At 37.9% G+C, this 13,815-nt stretch overlaps 1 protein-coding gene across 27 annotated transcripts in view; it reads left to right on the top strand.

Moving 5' to 3' along the window:
* The window catches only part of DLG2 (discs large MAGUK scaffold protein 2), a 1,060,789-nt gene that overhangs the window by 589,125 nt on the left and 457,849 nt on the right, over positions 1-13,815 (top strand). For 2 of the 27 annotated variants that reach the window (XM_075742463.1, XM_075742457.1), the window contains exon 1: positions 9,913-10,390. The exons of 23 other annotated variants lie outside the window; for them this stretch is intronic. In XM_075742463.1, the coding sequence (XP_075598578.1) occupies positions 10,073-10,390 (318 nt within the window). In that variant the 5' untranslated portion in view covers positions 9,913-10,072. Of the gene's footprint in view, positions 1-9,912; positions 10,391-13,815 lie in introns of those variants that run through there. 2 more of the 27 variants (XM_075742470.1, XM_075742474.1) reach the window with 2 other exon arrangements.

The following is a 13,815-nucleotide window of genomic DNA, read 5'->3' as shown; positions in this document are numbered from 1 at the left end:
GTCCTGACCAATATATAGACCCTAGAGGTGATGTAGAGATAATAACGTGATAAATATCCTTGTAAGAGTGGGGGGGAAATCACAGAAATATTATAGTTAAAAAAATAAAATTCATACAAATCAAGAAGATAGTTTAGTTTGCTAAAAGAGTAAAATATTTTATTACAATAAGCTAGTATTATTTCTAAGCAAGAAATATATTATATGTCCATAAAATATGACAATTAAATATATAACTGTGGTAATGCCTGCTAAAAGTTTTAATGGAGAAAAAATCGTTATTTTTTAAGCACATCAGAAGCAGTTAGCTTCTCAAAGCATCACTGGGTGCGGCTAATAGATGAGCAAAATACAAGAAAAAAAAAGGCTGCTGAAAAAGACAAAATTATTTAAAAATCTAATTAGCTATTTGCTTCATTTTCCACTGTATAGAAATGTTGGAAGTTTTAGTTTTTTCTCTACAGGGAAGAAGTCAGGGAAACTAGCTAAAATCAAAGTGCCATAAAAGAGGAATTTGATTAAATTAACGGTTGCACACTGCTGGGATCATGTGGCTTTAGCCCAGGAAGGAACTGAAAATCAAAATTATCAAAACACTAAAACAATGGATATCCTATTGATTCAGATGCTTTTGGAAATACAAGAATGGAAGATGAAAAATGCAACTTTCTTAAAATAGATTTTAAAGATGATTCAGAGAATCATGGAGCAGGAAGTCTGTCTTTACACTGCCTGAAATGGTTGAAAAAACAATGCATTCTCACAAAGGAAGAGTCAACACAGCTATTCGAAAGGGAAGGCTTTGTCAAAAGATTGTTCTAATCCCTTGGAAGAGTAACTGTGTATGTGCAGAAAGAAAACATATTCATACTATGTAATTGTGTTTTTTAAAACTTTGACAAAGTTCAAAAAATGTATCTGAAGAAAAATACAGTAATCTGTAGAAGATGAACAGAGGGTCTGTTCTGGTTTTATGATTGCTTAACATGTAAGAAATCTGGAAAGGCAAAAGAATTGGATAAGAATGCAAAATTAGATGAATTAACCTGAACTACAGCTAACTGTGAAGTTGACAAAGAAACTACTGACTCAGCTGACCAGTCCATAGGTGTGAAGTGATTGACTTTTAGTCTTCACAAAAAATGTCTTGCAAGGACTCCCCAAGTATGTGGCCTGTTTTTATAAACTTGTTTTATCAATATTCAGGGGGCTGTGCATTTCTGAGGTTTTTTTTTCATAGGATTCTGGTCACTAACCTGTTACTAACAGCTCACTATTACATAAAGCTGCAAAGGTGCAATCCACTTTAGATTGGATAAATTTTAAAGAAAAAACAGTAAAATGCTTATAGGATGGAAGACGTGATTTACACGGGACTAGCTGACACATTGGATAAACAGACTAACAAATCATGGGAGCTATAGTGATCTTTTCATTTGAAAGTAATGATTACTGACAGAGATAAAGAATAATTTAAAATAAAATTAGAGAATAGAAATAATTTGATCAAAATAAGGAGATAGAAAGTAACTCAGACAAACGTTTCTCAGAGCAAGAGCTATTTGACTGAAAAGCAACTTCTCTAGTTAAATGTTGGAATTTGTTTCAATAAATGATGCAAAGGAAAACAAAAATCTCGCAATACACGTCATTTCCTACTTTTCAGTATTTGACTCCTGAACTGTTGTTTGATTTGCTCTGATGTCTCCTATAGGAATGTAGACTGTACTTCTATGAAATCAAAAGGTCGTTGTGGCTTCAGTTTGAGGCTGCTCATCTCTTCAGGCTGTTATTCTTCCAATCCTGTTTACCATCACACATTAGAAAAGCAGAATGTCAGAGATTTCTACCAAAAGGAGAAACAGGCCAAACTTGTTTGAATTACCTAAATGTAGTTTGCTACTTGACAATATACAACATCTCTATTTCCTTCACAAGGTAATGTGCTTTCCACATAATCCTGTTATATGGTCCAGACCGTTTTCCTAAGATAGCACGTGGTTCAAAGAGAAGTCATGTGTTCTGTTACTGAGGGTTTACTTTCCTGGATGTTTTTTTTTTTTTTTTTTAAATAAAAATCATCCTCCCAATTTAACGGAAGAAAAGTGCTGTCCTGTATCACCGTGTTTCCTTGCTGTAATCAACACAGCTGTAAATTGCTCAGGCACATGGCTGGTCCCTCACCTGCTACATCCTGGAGATCTTTCTCCAAAGTGTAATTCCAGGAAACATAATAAATTTTGTCTTCTCTTCCTAAACCCAAGTGGAATCCTAAAATAGCTATGAACGGAAGGCTGCCTTTACATCCACAGAGAAACTACTTTTTATCTTAGACATTAGTTTGGTTCCATTCATATGTGCAGTGCTAGCAAGACTATTGTGATTCTCTGGTTTGACCCACTGTATAACAGAGACTTTAGAATTTTACCCTGTCAGCCCTCCATCAAGCTCAATCATTTCTAGCTGTATCAAAGCAAACAGCAACTGGTCCAAGTCCCTGAGGTGACTTGGTGCAGATACGGTGTAATGTTATAAGTGCTCTAAATAATGCCAATAGATTGTTTATTCCCTTTGAAGTAATGCAGACAGATATTATGAAAAAATACCCAAAATATATACAAACTTCTTATGTCTAGAGAGTCTGTGTCTATAGGTAAAGTTCTTTTCCGTATAAAGCCTTCAAGGGTTCATCTTGCTTCTATATCTTCTTTTCTTGACTCATGTACCATCCTTGTCATATAAATACACCACACACGGACCTGTATGTAACTCTTTTACAAAAACGTACCAGGATATTTCTGTATAGGAAATCTTTTTAGACATTGTTTTCAACTGAAATGAAATCTCAGGGCTGTCCAGGTATGGATTGTAGAGAAATAAGATGGATTTTCATTATTCTTTTAATATTGAATCACTTATGTTCCAGTCAAATGGCTTTGTTTTTGTTGTGAAAGTTATGTTAGTCACTTAAAAAAAGTTGTTATTTTCCAAGGGATGAAGAAGGAGCTCAGTAACTTCAGTTCTTGGTAATGTATGCTATAAACCTTGTCTTTTTTTGGCTGTGCTATGTGATCACATCTGCAGTGAAAGCTTACAACTGGCCCGTAATAAGACAGTGCCAGAACTGCACCAAACTCTTTAAAGATGTTGTGTATTATGAACATAACACAAATAGCTTCATAGGGAAGAAACAATTTCTCATTGCCTGCTAATAAATTTGCATGAAGTTCTTTCAAAATAACTTTAATGGGAAGCAATCAGTTGGAAAGAGGATGCTGTAACAGGCACTACACCTAAAAAGACTGCCCGAGTTGGCTAACTGGCATTCTTTATTTGCTACGTGGATTGCCAGCACTGGAATAAAAATATACTCCTGCAAAAACTTTAGCTTGGTTATACTGTCCTCTTTCTTTATGCAATGCATGCAGTGTATACATCTTTATGCAATGTGACTCTGTAATAAAACTCCTGATTAATTTATTCTATGGCTATCTCATCTCCTGCATATTTATGGTATACTTCTACTGCTTAGGTCACTACCTGAATGGAGACCCAACGTAGATGAATTTCTCTTTCAAAATCATAAATCACCCGTAGTGAATAACACGCAGGTTTATTCCTAATTTAACAGAGAGACAAATAAGAATAGTTTAAGGTACTGGATATCTTCACAAAACTGAACTTGGGGATATGAATTGTAAGTAACTATTAACCATGAACATTTCTTTATATCCTTTTCATTATGTGCAAAACAGTGTTGGAGTGTTGTTCCACTTCGATACTTGCTTTCCACTTGGAAATTGGCTGATACTGAAGTTCTGAAATGCAATTCCTAAAAAATTGGAAAGGCAGAATCAGGTCTTAAAGAAGCTGTCTTAAATTTGCCCAAGTGCTAGTATCAGACTCTGTAAACTAAAGGTTTATTAAAAGGGTTAAAATTCTTGGACTCAGCAGTACTTGTCACAAACTACCTGGCCAAAGGTACTCAAGCAAAGGATTTTTGTTTCTCATCATAGTGGGTGGAAGTTCAAGGTTATATTTAAGTATTTTCAGAAAGTCTTGAACCTGACCTTCTTTGTCCTCAATAGCTTGTGGAAAAGAGGCATCAGTATTTCCCACATAGTGTAAATTATGGTTGCAGCAACCCTTGCTGTCCTTTCTACCCTCTGCATTTAATCTATCTTTTCTAAACAGACAGAGGGTTCTGTGATAAGCGGCGCAGAGTCTAGTTGGAGGCCGGTATCTAGTGGCGTGCCCCAAGGGTCAGTGCTTGGTCCAGTCTTGTTCAACATATTCATCAATGACCTGGAGGAGGGGACAGAGTGCACCCTCAGCAAATATGCTGATGATACTAAGCTGGGAGGAGAGGCTGTGCTGCCATTCAGCAAGACCTGGACAGGCTGGAGTGTTGGGCCAAGAGGAACCAAATGAAATTCAACCAGGGCAAGTGTACGGTCCTGCACCTCAGGAAGAACAGTCCCAGGCACCAGTACAGGTCAGGGGTTGGCCTGCTGGGAAGCAGCGCTGCAGAGAAGGACCTGGGAGTCCTGGTGGACAACAAGATCTCCATGAGCCAGCAATGTGCCCTCGTGGCCAAGAAGGCCAATGGTATCCTGGGGGGCATTAAGAAGAGCATGGCCAGCAGGTCGAGGGAGGTTCTCCTCCCCCTCTACTCTGCCCTGGTCAGGCCACATCAGGAGTTCTGTGTCCAGGTCTGGGCTCCCCAGTTCAAGGAAGACAGGGAACTACTGGAGAGAGTTCAGTGGAGGGCTACAAAGATGATTAAGGGACTTGAGCATCACTCGTATGAGGAAAGGGTGAGAGAGCTGGAGCTGTTTAGCCTGGAGAAGAGAAGACTGAGAGGGGATCTCATCAACTCTTATAAATATCTCAAGGGTGGATGTCAAGAGGATGGGGCCAGACTCTTTTCAGTGGTGCCCAGTGACAGGACAAGGGGCAACAGGCACAAACTGGAACACAGGAAGTTCCATCTCAATATGAGGAAAAACTTCTTCCCTCTGAGGGTGACTGAGCACTGGAACAGGCTGCCCAGAGAGGTTGTGGAGTCTCCTTCTCTGGAGAGATTCAAAACCTGCCTGGACCCAATCCTGTGCAACCTGCTCTGGGTGATCCTGCTTTAGCAGGGGGGTTGCACTAGATGATCTCCAGAGGTCCCTTCCAACCCCTACCAATCTGTGAATCTGTGAATCTTTCTGCAGTTCCATCTAACTTATTTTGCCTAATGGCTTTACATAAATCTAGTTTAAGGTGAACTAAAGCACTTAAGCAAAGTGCACATGATTCTCCAAAGGAGAGAATTCCACAAACTATTACACATGTCTACCTGAAAATAGCAGGTCCTTTAAGGGATATTTCTGTATTGGCATGGAAATGCTCTTGTATTTCAGTCTTTCCCCTGCAATTTTATGATTCTTTGATTCACTTGGATGTGAAATTGGTAAACCTGCTGCTCTGTTCTCCACCAGCTTTGACATGATTGACTTTGACTTAATATTCCCAGCTGAGGGTTGTTTTCTTCTGTTGACATAGTTCCCTTCCAAATGCTTGTCATTTTTCTTTTTCATTGTATCTTGATTTCTAAATTATTGTCCTTATGTTAACCCTAGGACATGCAGCTAACACTGAGAATGGGTATGTTTGCATTTGTAACTCCTTATGCTTTTTTACCCTCTTGTAAAAATCAAAAGAACATGCCCTTGATCATACAGGCAGATACGTTGCACAGGGAGCTGTGTCTCAGATAGTGCTGTGCTGATATTTTTGTATAAAACTTCAAAGCCTGAGATTAATCCTTTTGTTTAAAGGATATGGGGATCTTACAACTTTTTAAAGTAAACAAAATATTACTCTTAAAGACCATTGACAGATTTCCAATGACATTTCCTTAATGGTGGAATTTTTAAATAACCAACTTTTATTATATTTTTCCTCTTTTACTGTTTTATGTTTTGGTGTTGTAGTCCTTAATGCATCTCTCATCTTGCACACTTGGAGGAAGGGAGGAGTAGGCAGGCCTGAAACAGAAGCTGAGCTGTTTTATTTCAGATGTGTCCTTCCCCATCCCTTATGTTCTGGTTTCATTAAATGAAGCAATTTTTTCATTTTGCATGTAGGATAGTCATGGAAATCAAGCGCTTTGCCCAAGATTTCCTAGGTGCTCTGTGATAGCAATGAGTTGTGCCAGATCACTTGGCTCCTGGCCTAATCTTGGACTAATCACAACCATTCCTTCTAGCCTATGTCACTGCTAAGACTATTTTTTCTGTACAAGCATAATTGCTTTTCACCAAACAAACAAACAAAAATATTGTTGTAAAGAAATTGCATTTCACTACTTTCAGTAGTCTTGCTATCATATTAATAATTGTTCTCATTATTTTTCTTTCTAGAAAAATATTTGTAGAAATTTTAGGACCACTAAATAAGCTGGTCCTGTCCCTCTTTATTACTCTTCTTTTATTCTGTATTTTTTTATGGTTGCACAACATCGCATTCTTGGTTGGAGGGAAAAATCTGTTACTACATCTAAATCATCTTCACCCATGCTTCTAGCTTCCCTTTCAGAACTCTATTAATAATTTTTGTTTCCCTTATGCACTTTTTGCTTCCCATATGCACATTTTTGCCCGAAGCAAACTCTTCTTAGCGATTATTTTTGGTGTATGTCCAACATTACTGTAATCCAGTTACAGTTATTTGTGCTGGTAGAGTATCAGCTAAATCTATTTGCTCCATTTTGTCATGCCTATTTAATATTTTAAAAAGAAAATTAGTGAGATTTTTCCATAACAGTATCGGGTCAAACACAGTTCACACAGTGTACTGTGCAATATTCAGTTTTGCTTTGTGCACCGGTTATTATCAAATTAGGATGATAGTTGGGCATGTGGATCTGAGCCATGTGTTAATCCAAGCTCATCCAGGAGTGTGTGCCATCCTGTTTAATACAATGGTTCAATTACAGCTGATGAAATTGCATTATCTTTTGAATCCTTCTTACCGTGTTGTCTAGCAATTAGTTGCACATATACATCCCACAGTCAAGTGCTTTTGTCTCACATAGGAAGTGACAAACTTTTTTAAAAAAATGTGGACAGTTAAATAATTTATTAATAGGAATTTTTTTATTTACAGATTTTCTAAGTATGAAATAGCCTAGAAGAGTCAGGTAGGTTCAGAGCAAGTTCAGCGGCATCGAATTCTTTTGAAATAAAACTTTTTCCACATTCTGACAAGAGGCCATTTCAAATATAGTGCTTTAGCAGCGTATGAATAAATGTTACAGTCAAGAGGATGCCATTGCAGTTCTGCATTGTTCTGGTTGGGGTGCAGGGAGGTTGCTAAAAGGTCACCTCCTGCTTTAAAATGTAGGACCATGGCAGGTTGTGACAGATATCTTAGTGCTCTGGTACAGGTGGCTTTACCCAACATTATTAGTGCAGAGATGTGTCTGGTCACAGAATGTGTAGATGCTTTCCATTCCCCAACCATGTTGTAGCTGTTGCTTGCCCTGATTTTTTTTTTTTTTTTTGGTAATATCTTTTTTTGAGTAGCCTTTTTAAAATTTATATGTGAACTTTTTTTTGTCTTCTACTATTAGCCAGATTTCTCTAAATAGCATTGAAAGACATGATTAAACTTTCTTTCTTTTTTTTTTTTTTTTTTTTTTTTCTGACTAGTATATGAAAAAGCTGCAATAGCATCAAAATATTCTGGAATGAACTGGGTAGCTTGCTATGTGACAAAAAAAAGGATGCTCTTAAGCTGATGGACACTGCTAATATAGGTCTATGATGAAGAAATGAAATCTGAATTTGGCCCTGTTACTGTTTTCTCTTTAAATACATATATATATATATATATATATAAACCCATATAAATAAATATTTTATTACTTTATACATGATTTATAAGATCAATTAATGGTAATATATATATTTCTTACATAGAGGTAGTCCTGCTGGAAATGATACAGTAATGATTTGGATTATCTTCTGGCAGACAAGTTTTTAGGTGCTCAGGGTTGAGTTACCCTTGGGCACTAGCAGAGAGCAGCTTTCTGGGCAGCTCACACACCTCTACTTCTTACGCTTGAGTAAAACTGCAAAAACATTGATTCAGTCGTATGTATTTTTACATTTACTTTACATGTAGCAATGATTACCTTGGAGAGTCCCTTAGCTCAGTTTTTTAAGTTCTGGCTTCTGCATCTACCCTTGCAATTCAGAAGTGCGTTAGTATTTGTTTTTCAATCATGAAGTGACCTTAACTGTATACAAAGCTGTGAGAGCACTTGCCGTTGGGCCCTCGTTACGTGAGAGGACACAGCCAGGTGTATGATTTTGGCTTTTCAGCAAAGTTCTGAATAAACTTTGCATTATAACATGATTGTTGTACAGTTTGGAACAAGCACCTTGAAGGAAAATACAGTTAAAACTGGTGTTTCACATGCAACGATTTGAATTACTGTGTTGTCAAAACATTTTCTCCACTGTTAGAGCATTGCCATAATTTCTCATTAAGAATTTCTGCCAGGTTGTATCATTATGTATTTCAGCAGTGTCTAAGCTTTGAGGAATTTTAGGTTAGTAATTTAGGAGGAATTAAATAACTGAATCAAGTCTTATCGCACCAAAGCATTTGTAAAAATTCAGTTATCATCTCATTTGAAAGTATATTTTCAGATAGTCATAGTTGTCTCTTTGTCTTTGAAATCTCTAAATGTAAATTTGCTTTATTCTTTGGAATGGTAAAACTATGCATATCACTTATGAATCCTGTTTAATTTTTGTGTATTTAAACCCTAGCCGAACACCAATAGACATAAAAGGATTCTGTCACACAGTACTGTATTTGCTTTTAAAAAGCAATTGGTTATTTTCTATGGGTAAAAGTACCTTAGGCAGGCTTAGGGTAAAAGAAAGAGAAAAATCTCCAAAAAATGTAGATATATAGGAGGCCAAGATCCACTGAGTCTTAAGGGGCTAAAAACTTAGTCACCTGAGACTGGATTATATCCCTGAATCTCCTTAGATGCTGGAAAGGCTCAGCCCAGATTTCATACATTTTACACCCCTGTCACTTGTATGAGAAGAAGGAAAAGAAAATACTTGCAAATGAAGATTGTGGGAAAATTTAAGGAAAAGAGATTGTATTAGTAAGAAAAACCCAAGAGGGGATTTACAGAAAACTCTGTACAGAAGGTTATTGACAAGTACCAACGAATTTGCACAGGGAGAAAAAAGAGGAGAAAATGATATATCAATCATAATCTTGAAGACCTTCTGCACAAATAAATATATTCACATTTGTATATATAAGCTGCTGAAGATTTCTTAATTTGTTGCATAGATCTTTTCTAAGTGATTTTCTTTTTGAAATCAGCCTCTTGCTCTCTTCCCATTACGTTTATGTACATTAGTACACCCCAAAGTTTATGCTAGGATTTAGCATTTAGGGCAGATAACATTCTTCCTGCACTTGTCATTTGCATCTTCTGATGCAATTTTGTTGACAAGGTCTTTTCAGGCATGCAGGGTTAAAAAAACCCCCAACCACTCCTGCGTCTGTTTTGATCATTGGCAAAGGGGTATCTTTTTCAGTAGTTTGTCTAGATGCGATTTCCACAAGAAAGCACTTTGCCTGTAAAGCTCGGACGTATAAATCTGCTTCAGCAGGGTGCCTGCAAGTTGTGTCAGGGTCAGCTAGAAAAAAGACTAAATCTTCCTGAAAAGCGCAAGAGTGCGTTTTGGTTTCGTTTGGTTTGGTTTCTCCTGTGGTTTGTCATCCAGAAAGGGATGCAGGCGCGCGTCCCAGCCACGCAGAGCATTGATTGCTTCTGCCTGCAGCGGGGATGCTGTCAAGTCGCTGCGCGAGTGGAGTCCGGTATTGACACGGAGCTGCCGGCCAGCAGCTCGTGCTGCGCCTCGCTCCCGCCATGCCCTGCCGCTAGCTGCTGCCAAGGGGGCTGGAGAGGCCCCGGCGAAGGACCTCACGTCCGGGAGGAGAAGTGTTTTCGTGCAAACTGGCCAAAAGAAGCCGTGGGTGCGCCATGGACACACACCTTCCCAAGCAGCACAGCTGCGGCAGGGGGTCCGAGGGGTCGGACGCCGGCAGGAGCGTGCCTCCCGTAGCGAGGGATGCCCGCTGCGCCTGTCGTTGGCACCAGCATCCTCCGGGGCTCCACTATAGCTCTCAGGCGCTTCCCTCGTGGGGACCAGGGGGTGCCAGCCAGAGCAGGAGCAAGTTTGTCCCTCTGTGGGACACTGTGCGGAGGAGCCCCTATAAATCCCCAGCCAAGCCCCAGGGCAGCCCGGGGGAGTGGTGCTCAGAGTGCGCCTGTGCCCACGGCTGGTCCCCCCCGGTGCAGGTGAGCCAATTCTTCACTCTCCGAGCGACTTAGAGGATGCTCCAGGGAAAGAAAGTGAGGTTTGGTGGTGTCGGCAACTTTTCGTGCTGTGTCTTGATTTGTGTTTAGCGGTGCCTTCTGGAAAAATGATACGCAAGGGCGAGCTGTCGGTTGGTAATGTCTGTTGTTTGAATATTGATTCTCTGTGGCCTGTGGAAATCGTGGGGTCCTCTTGGAATGGTTTTCTTGTTAAAATGCTTTGGCTTCTACCTCCAGGTTCTACAGACTTTTTATTCCATTGTGTTGTGTAAAGAAATGATGTGTTTATCCCCCCCCCCCCGCCCCCCCGTGTAATGGATTTTGCCTGCTTCTGTAAACAGTGTGTTTTCTAATATTGCATGAAGTAAGTTAATAAGGATATTTTAAATAGAGAACATGAGGGGAGGGTGGTTTATGTTTCACATTTATTAATAAGAGAAAGTGTGACCTGTTTTTCCTCTTTTGAGCTTCAAATGTAATTGAAATCTTTAATAAATATGAAATAGCTCTTTAGCTTTCACAGATGTAGAGGTTTTTTATTCAATGGCAAGGCAGTGTATATTCAAATAGAAACCAGCCAGGGTCTAGGATGTGTACAGATACCTGTAAGCCATTAGACTGCAAATGATTGCACACCAGATAACCCAGCACTGGGAAACAGAAATCACAGTGACACTCACATGATGGTTAATATTAAAAAGCATTAACACTTCCTCCACGGATGTATGTTTTCATCTCTCCCTTAGAAAACTTTAAGCTCATTCAAAAGCTTTGTGTGATGTCAATATCAAATCCTTTTGTCCTAATTTCACCCTAAAAAAAGCAGAATTTAATGTTGAAATAGGTTTTTGAGATGTATGTTTACTTACTGAAATAGCATACACTGGAGTTTAACTAGCCTTAGCCCCCACTGAACATGTGCACCCTCTCTAGAGATTAAATCAATTCTTTGATGGAAATGGTTTTAATATATTTTCACTGAACAGAAATGCAATAAGGCAAAGGATTGTCAGACACTGTATATACTTTATCTTGTCCTGTGGTCTAAAAGTGATGCTCTGTTGAGTGAAAGTGATTGCTATATATAAAAAGCTTCATTTTTTGCCTCAAATTTATTATAAAGTGGAAAAACTAAGCTTTCTGATATATTTTGGAGTCACCAAAATGTTGCATGTGACTACAGTATATGTTTTACCTTTTCTGTCATATACAAAGCACATATGACTGTTTATGCCAGAATAAAGCCAACATTAAAATAATATATAAAACATAGAACTAGACTTTGTTCTAATTTTAATTATAAAAAACTTTAAAAAATTTTCTTAGGCTCTGAAGATTTTTGTTTTGGAAACAGCTTTGAAGGAAAAAAATTACTGTAAAGGAAAGAGTTTCTTGATTTTCCAATGTATAGAATTTATAAGGAGAAAATGAAGGAGTGATTTAAAAAGAAAATAAAATTAAAGGCCACTTCTAAGACTACTTCAGTATCTAAGTTACAGATGCATTGTAAAGTTACTTCAGTATTTTCAATGCCTTTGTAATCACATCCACTTGTGTTTAGAAAATGTGAAATTGTTCAGGTGTATGTACTTGCTTATATTTAATTTTGAACTCTGCACTGTAAACTTTCTTTACTGCACGTTTTTAATGCCAATGACCTTATTCTGTTTAGGAAAATCCCTTTGTTGGGTTCTGCCTATAATCAATCAGTCTACCGTCAATCAAACCGATGTTCTGTGCCTGGGGATGGATTGATGTACTTACTTTGGCAAATACTTGGTGGGTTTTATGTCATAGAGTTGTGAGTTAGTTTGTTTCAAATAATAATCTTTTTTTCTCTGGGCAAAGTTAGCATTGTGCAAGCTATGGGAAGGAAGGAAAGAGTGTGTGTATATCTATGTGTGTATGTATATTGTATGTACATACCCTTAGAAAATCATTTTATCAGATATATTGCATAGATGCAGTAGGGGAAAACATTATAGAGCTGCCCTTAATAAGAGCCCTTACTTTGGGGATACAAGTTGAAGCTAGTGATGATTTTTGAGGGCTATGTTGACTAGGAAAACTGTTGTCTTTCTTGCCAAAATAAGGAGCAGTAGAGAAACAGTTATATTTGCTGGCCTAAAATAAATAAATAAATAAACAAACAAATAAATAAATAAATTTGAAATTTCCATCTTATGTGTAAACGTGATAACAAATTAGCTAGTGACAGCTTCAAAGGTGGAGGGTGGTTTTCTGTAAAGTTCTGAGCAGATTTTTCTTCTGCTTGACATTTTTGGGAGAGATTACCTTCTTCAAGCATAGGAAATACATAACACTTTGGAAAAACTGGTTCTTGATTAGTACTATAATACCAAATTTAATGTCCAGGTCCTTAATTCCTAGAGTGTGTACTAGACAGCTGCTACTAATGTACACTTTGTCATCCTGATCCTGATAAAAAGTGTTGATTTTTATTGCTGAGGACATGGCTCCATTTTCTTTACCAGTTCTTTCTTCTTTAGTATGTCAGAGCAAGGAATGGCACTCTGGTATTATTAATATTTTAACTGTCTTAGAAATTCTGCTTTGCTAGCTTCATGTTTGTGTTTGCTTGTAGTTTCATGTTGAGTTGTGAGTAGAAAAATGCTCTCTATATATCCAAACAGAAATTCATTTGGAATTACAAAAAAAACCCTCTTAATTTTGAAAGTGAGTTGAAATCAAGTTTAGATGGAAATTTGATTCCAAAACCTAATTTTTTTTTTACTACCAGTCCTTTTTGATAAACTCATTTACACAACAAACTCATTTGACAAACTCATTTGACAAAATACATTTACGGTATTTAAAAGAAAGAAAAAATAGAAAAAAAAAATAGAGAAAATAGAAAGAAAAAATAGCAAGAAAAAAAAAGAAGAAGAAAAGTAAATCAATAGGCAAGTTTTATATGTCCCTGTTGCCTGGAAATATTTCTCACTTTTCTGCAGTGCACCGGCTATCTCTATCACTGTTAGTGTCATGGAGTCATATAATTTGTATGCTTCACTCAGTGATTTCTTATCTAAGGTTGGAGTTATACTGTAAGAGATCTGAGTGAAATTTTGGGGGGTGGGAGGGCGCAGAGGCAAGGAGGTGACCTGACATTTACCATGGGTCATTCTAAGATTGGATGTAGTTTGCAACATTGAATGTACTTTCCCTGTTGGCACATATAGACTCCTGACACGTATAATCTACCGATTAAATCAGATTAGAAATGTATGATAACAGGCGTAGCTGAAGGTGTGCAATGAACAGCTATTCTTTGTGCGGAAGGGCCGGAGGGGTGGGAGTCTCTGTTACCCTGATTATAGGTTGAAGAGGAAATTGCAGAGATTGAGCCGCTGCGCTTGTTGTAATGTATAAATTTTAGTTCGTGC

The sequence above is a fragment of the Balearica regulorum genome, chromosome 1 (genome assembly GCF_011004875.1).
Source record: "Balearica regulorum gibbericeps isolate bBalReg1 chromosome 1, bBalReg1.pri, whole genome shotgun sequence".
In the NCBI taxonomy this organism is placed as follows: Eukaryota; Metazoa; Chordata; class Aves; order Gruiformes; family Gruidae; genus Balearica; species Balearica regulorum.
Note: the sequence above shows the minus strand (reverse complement) of the source record. Positions and strands in the feature narration are given on the sequence as shown.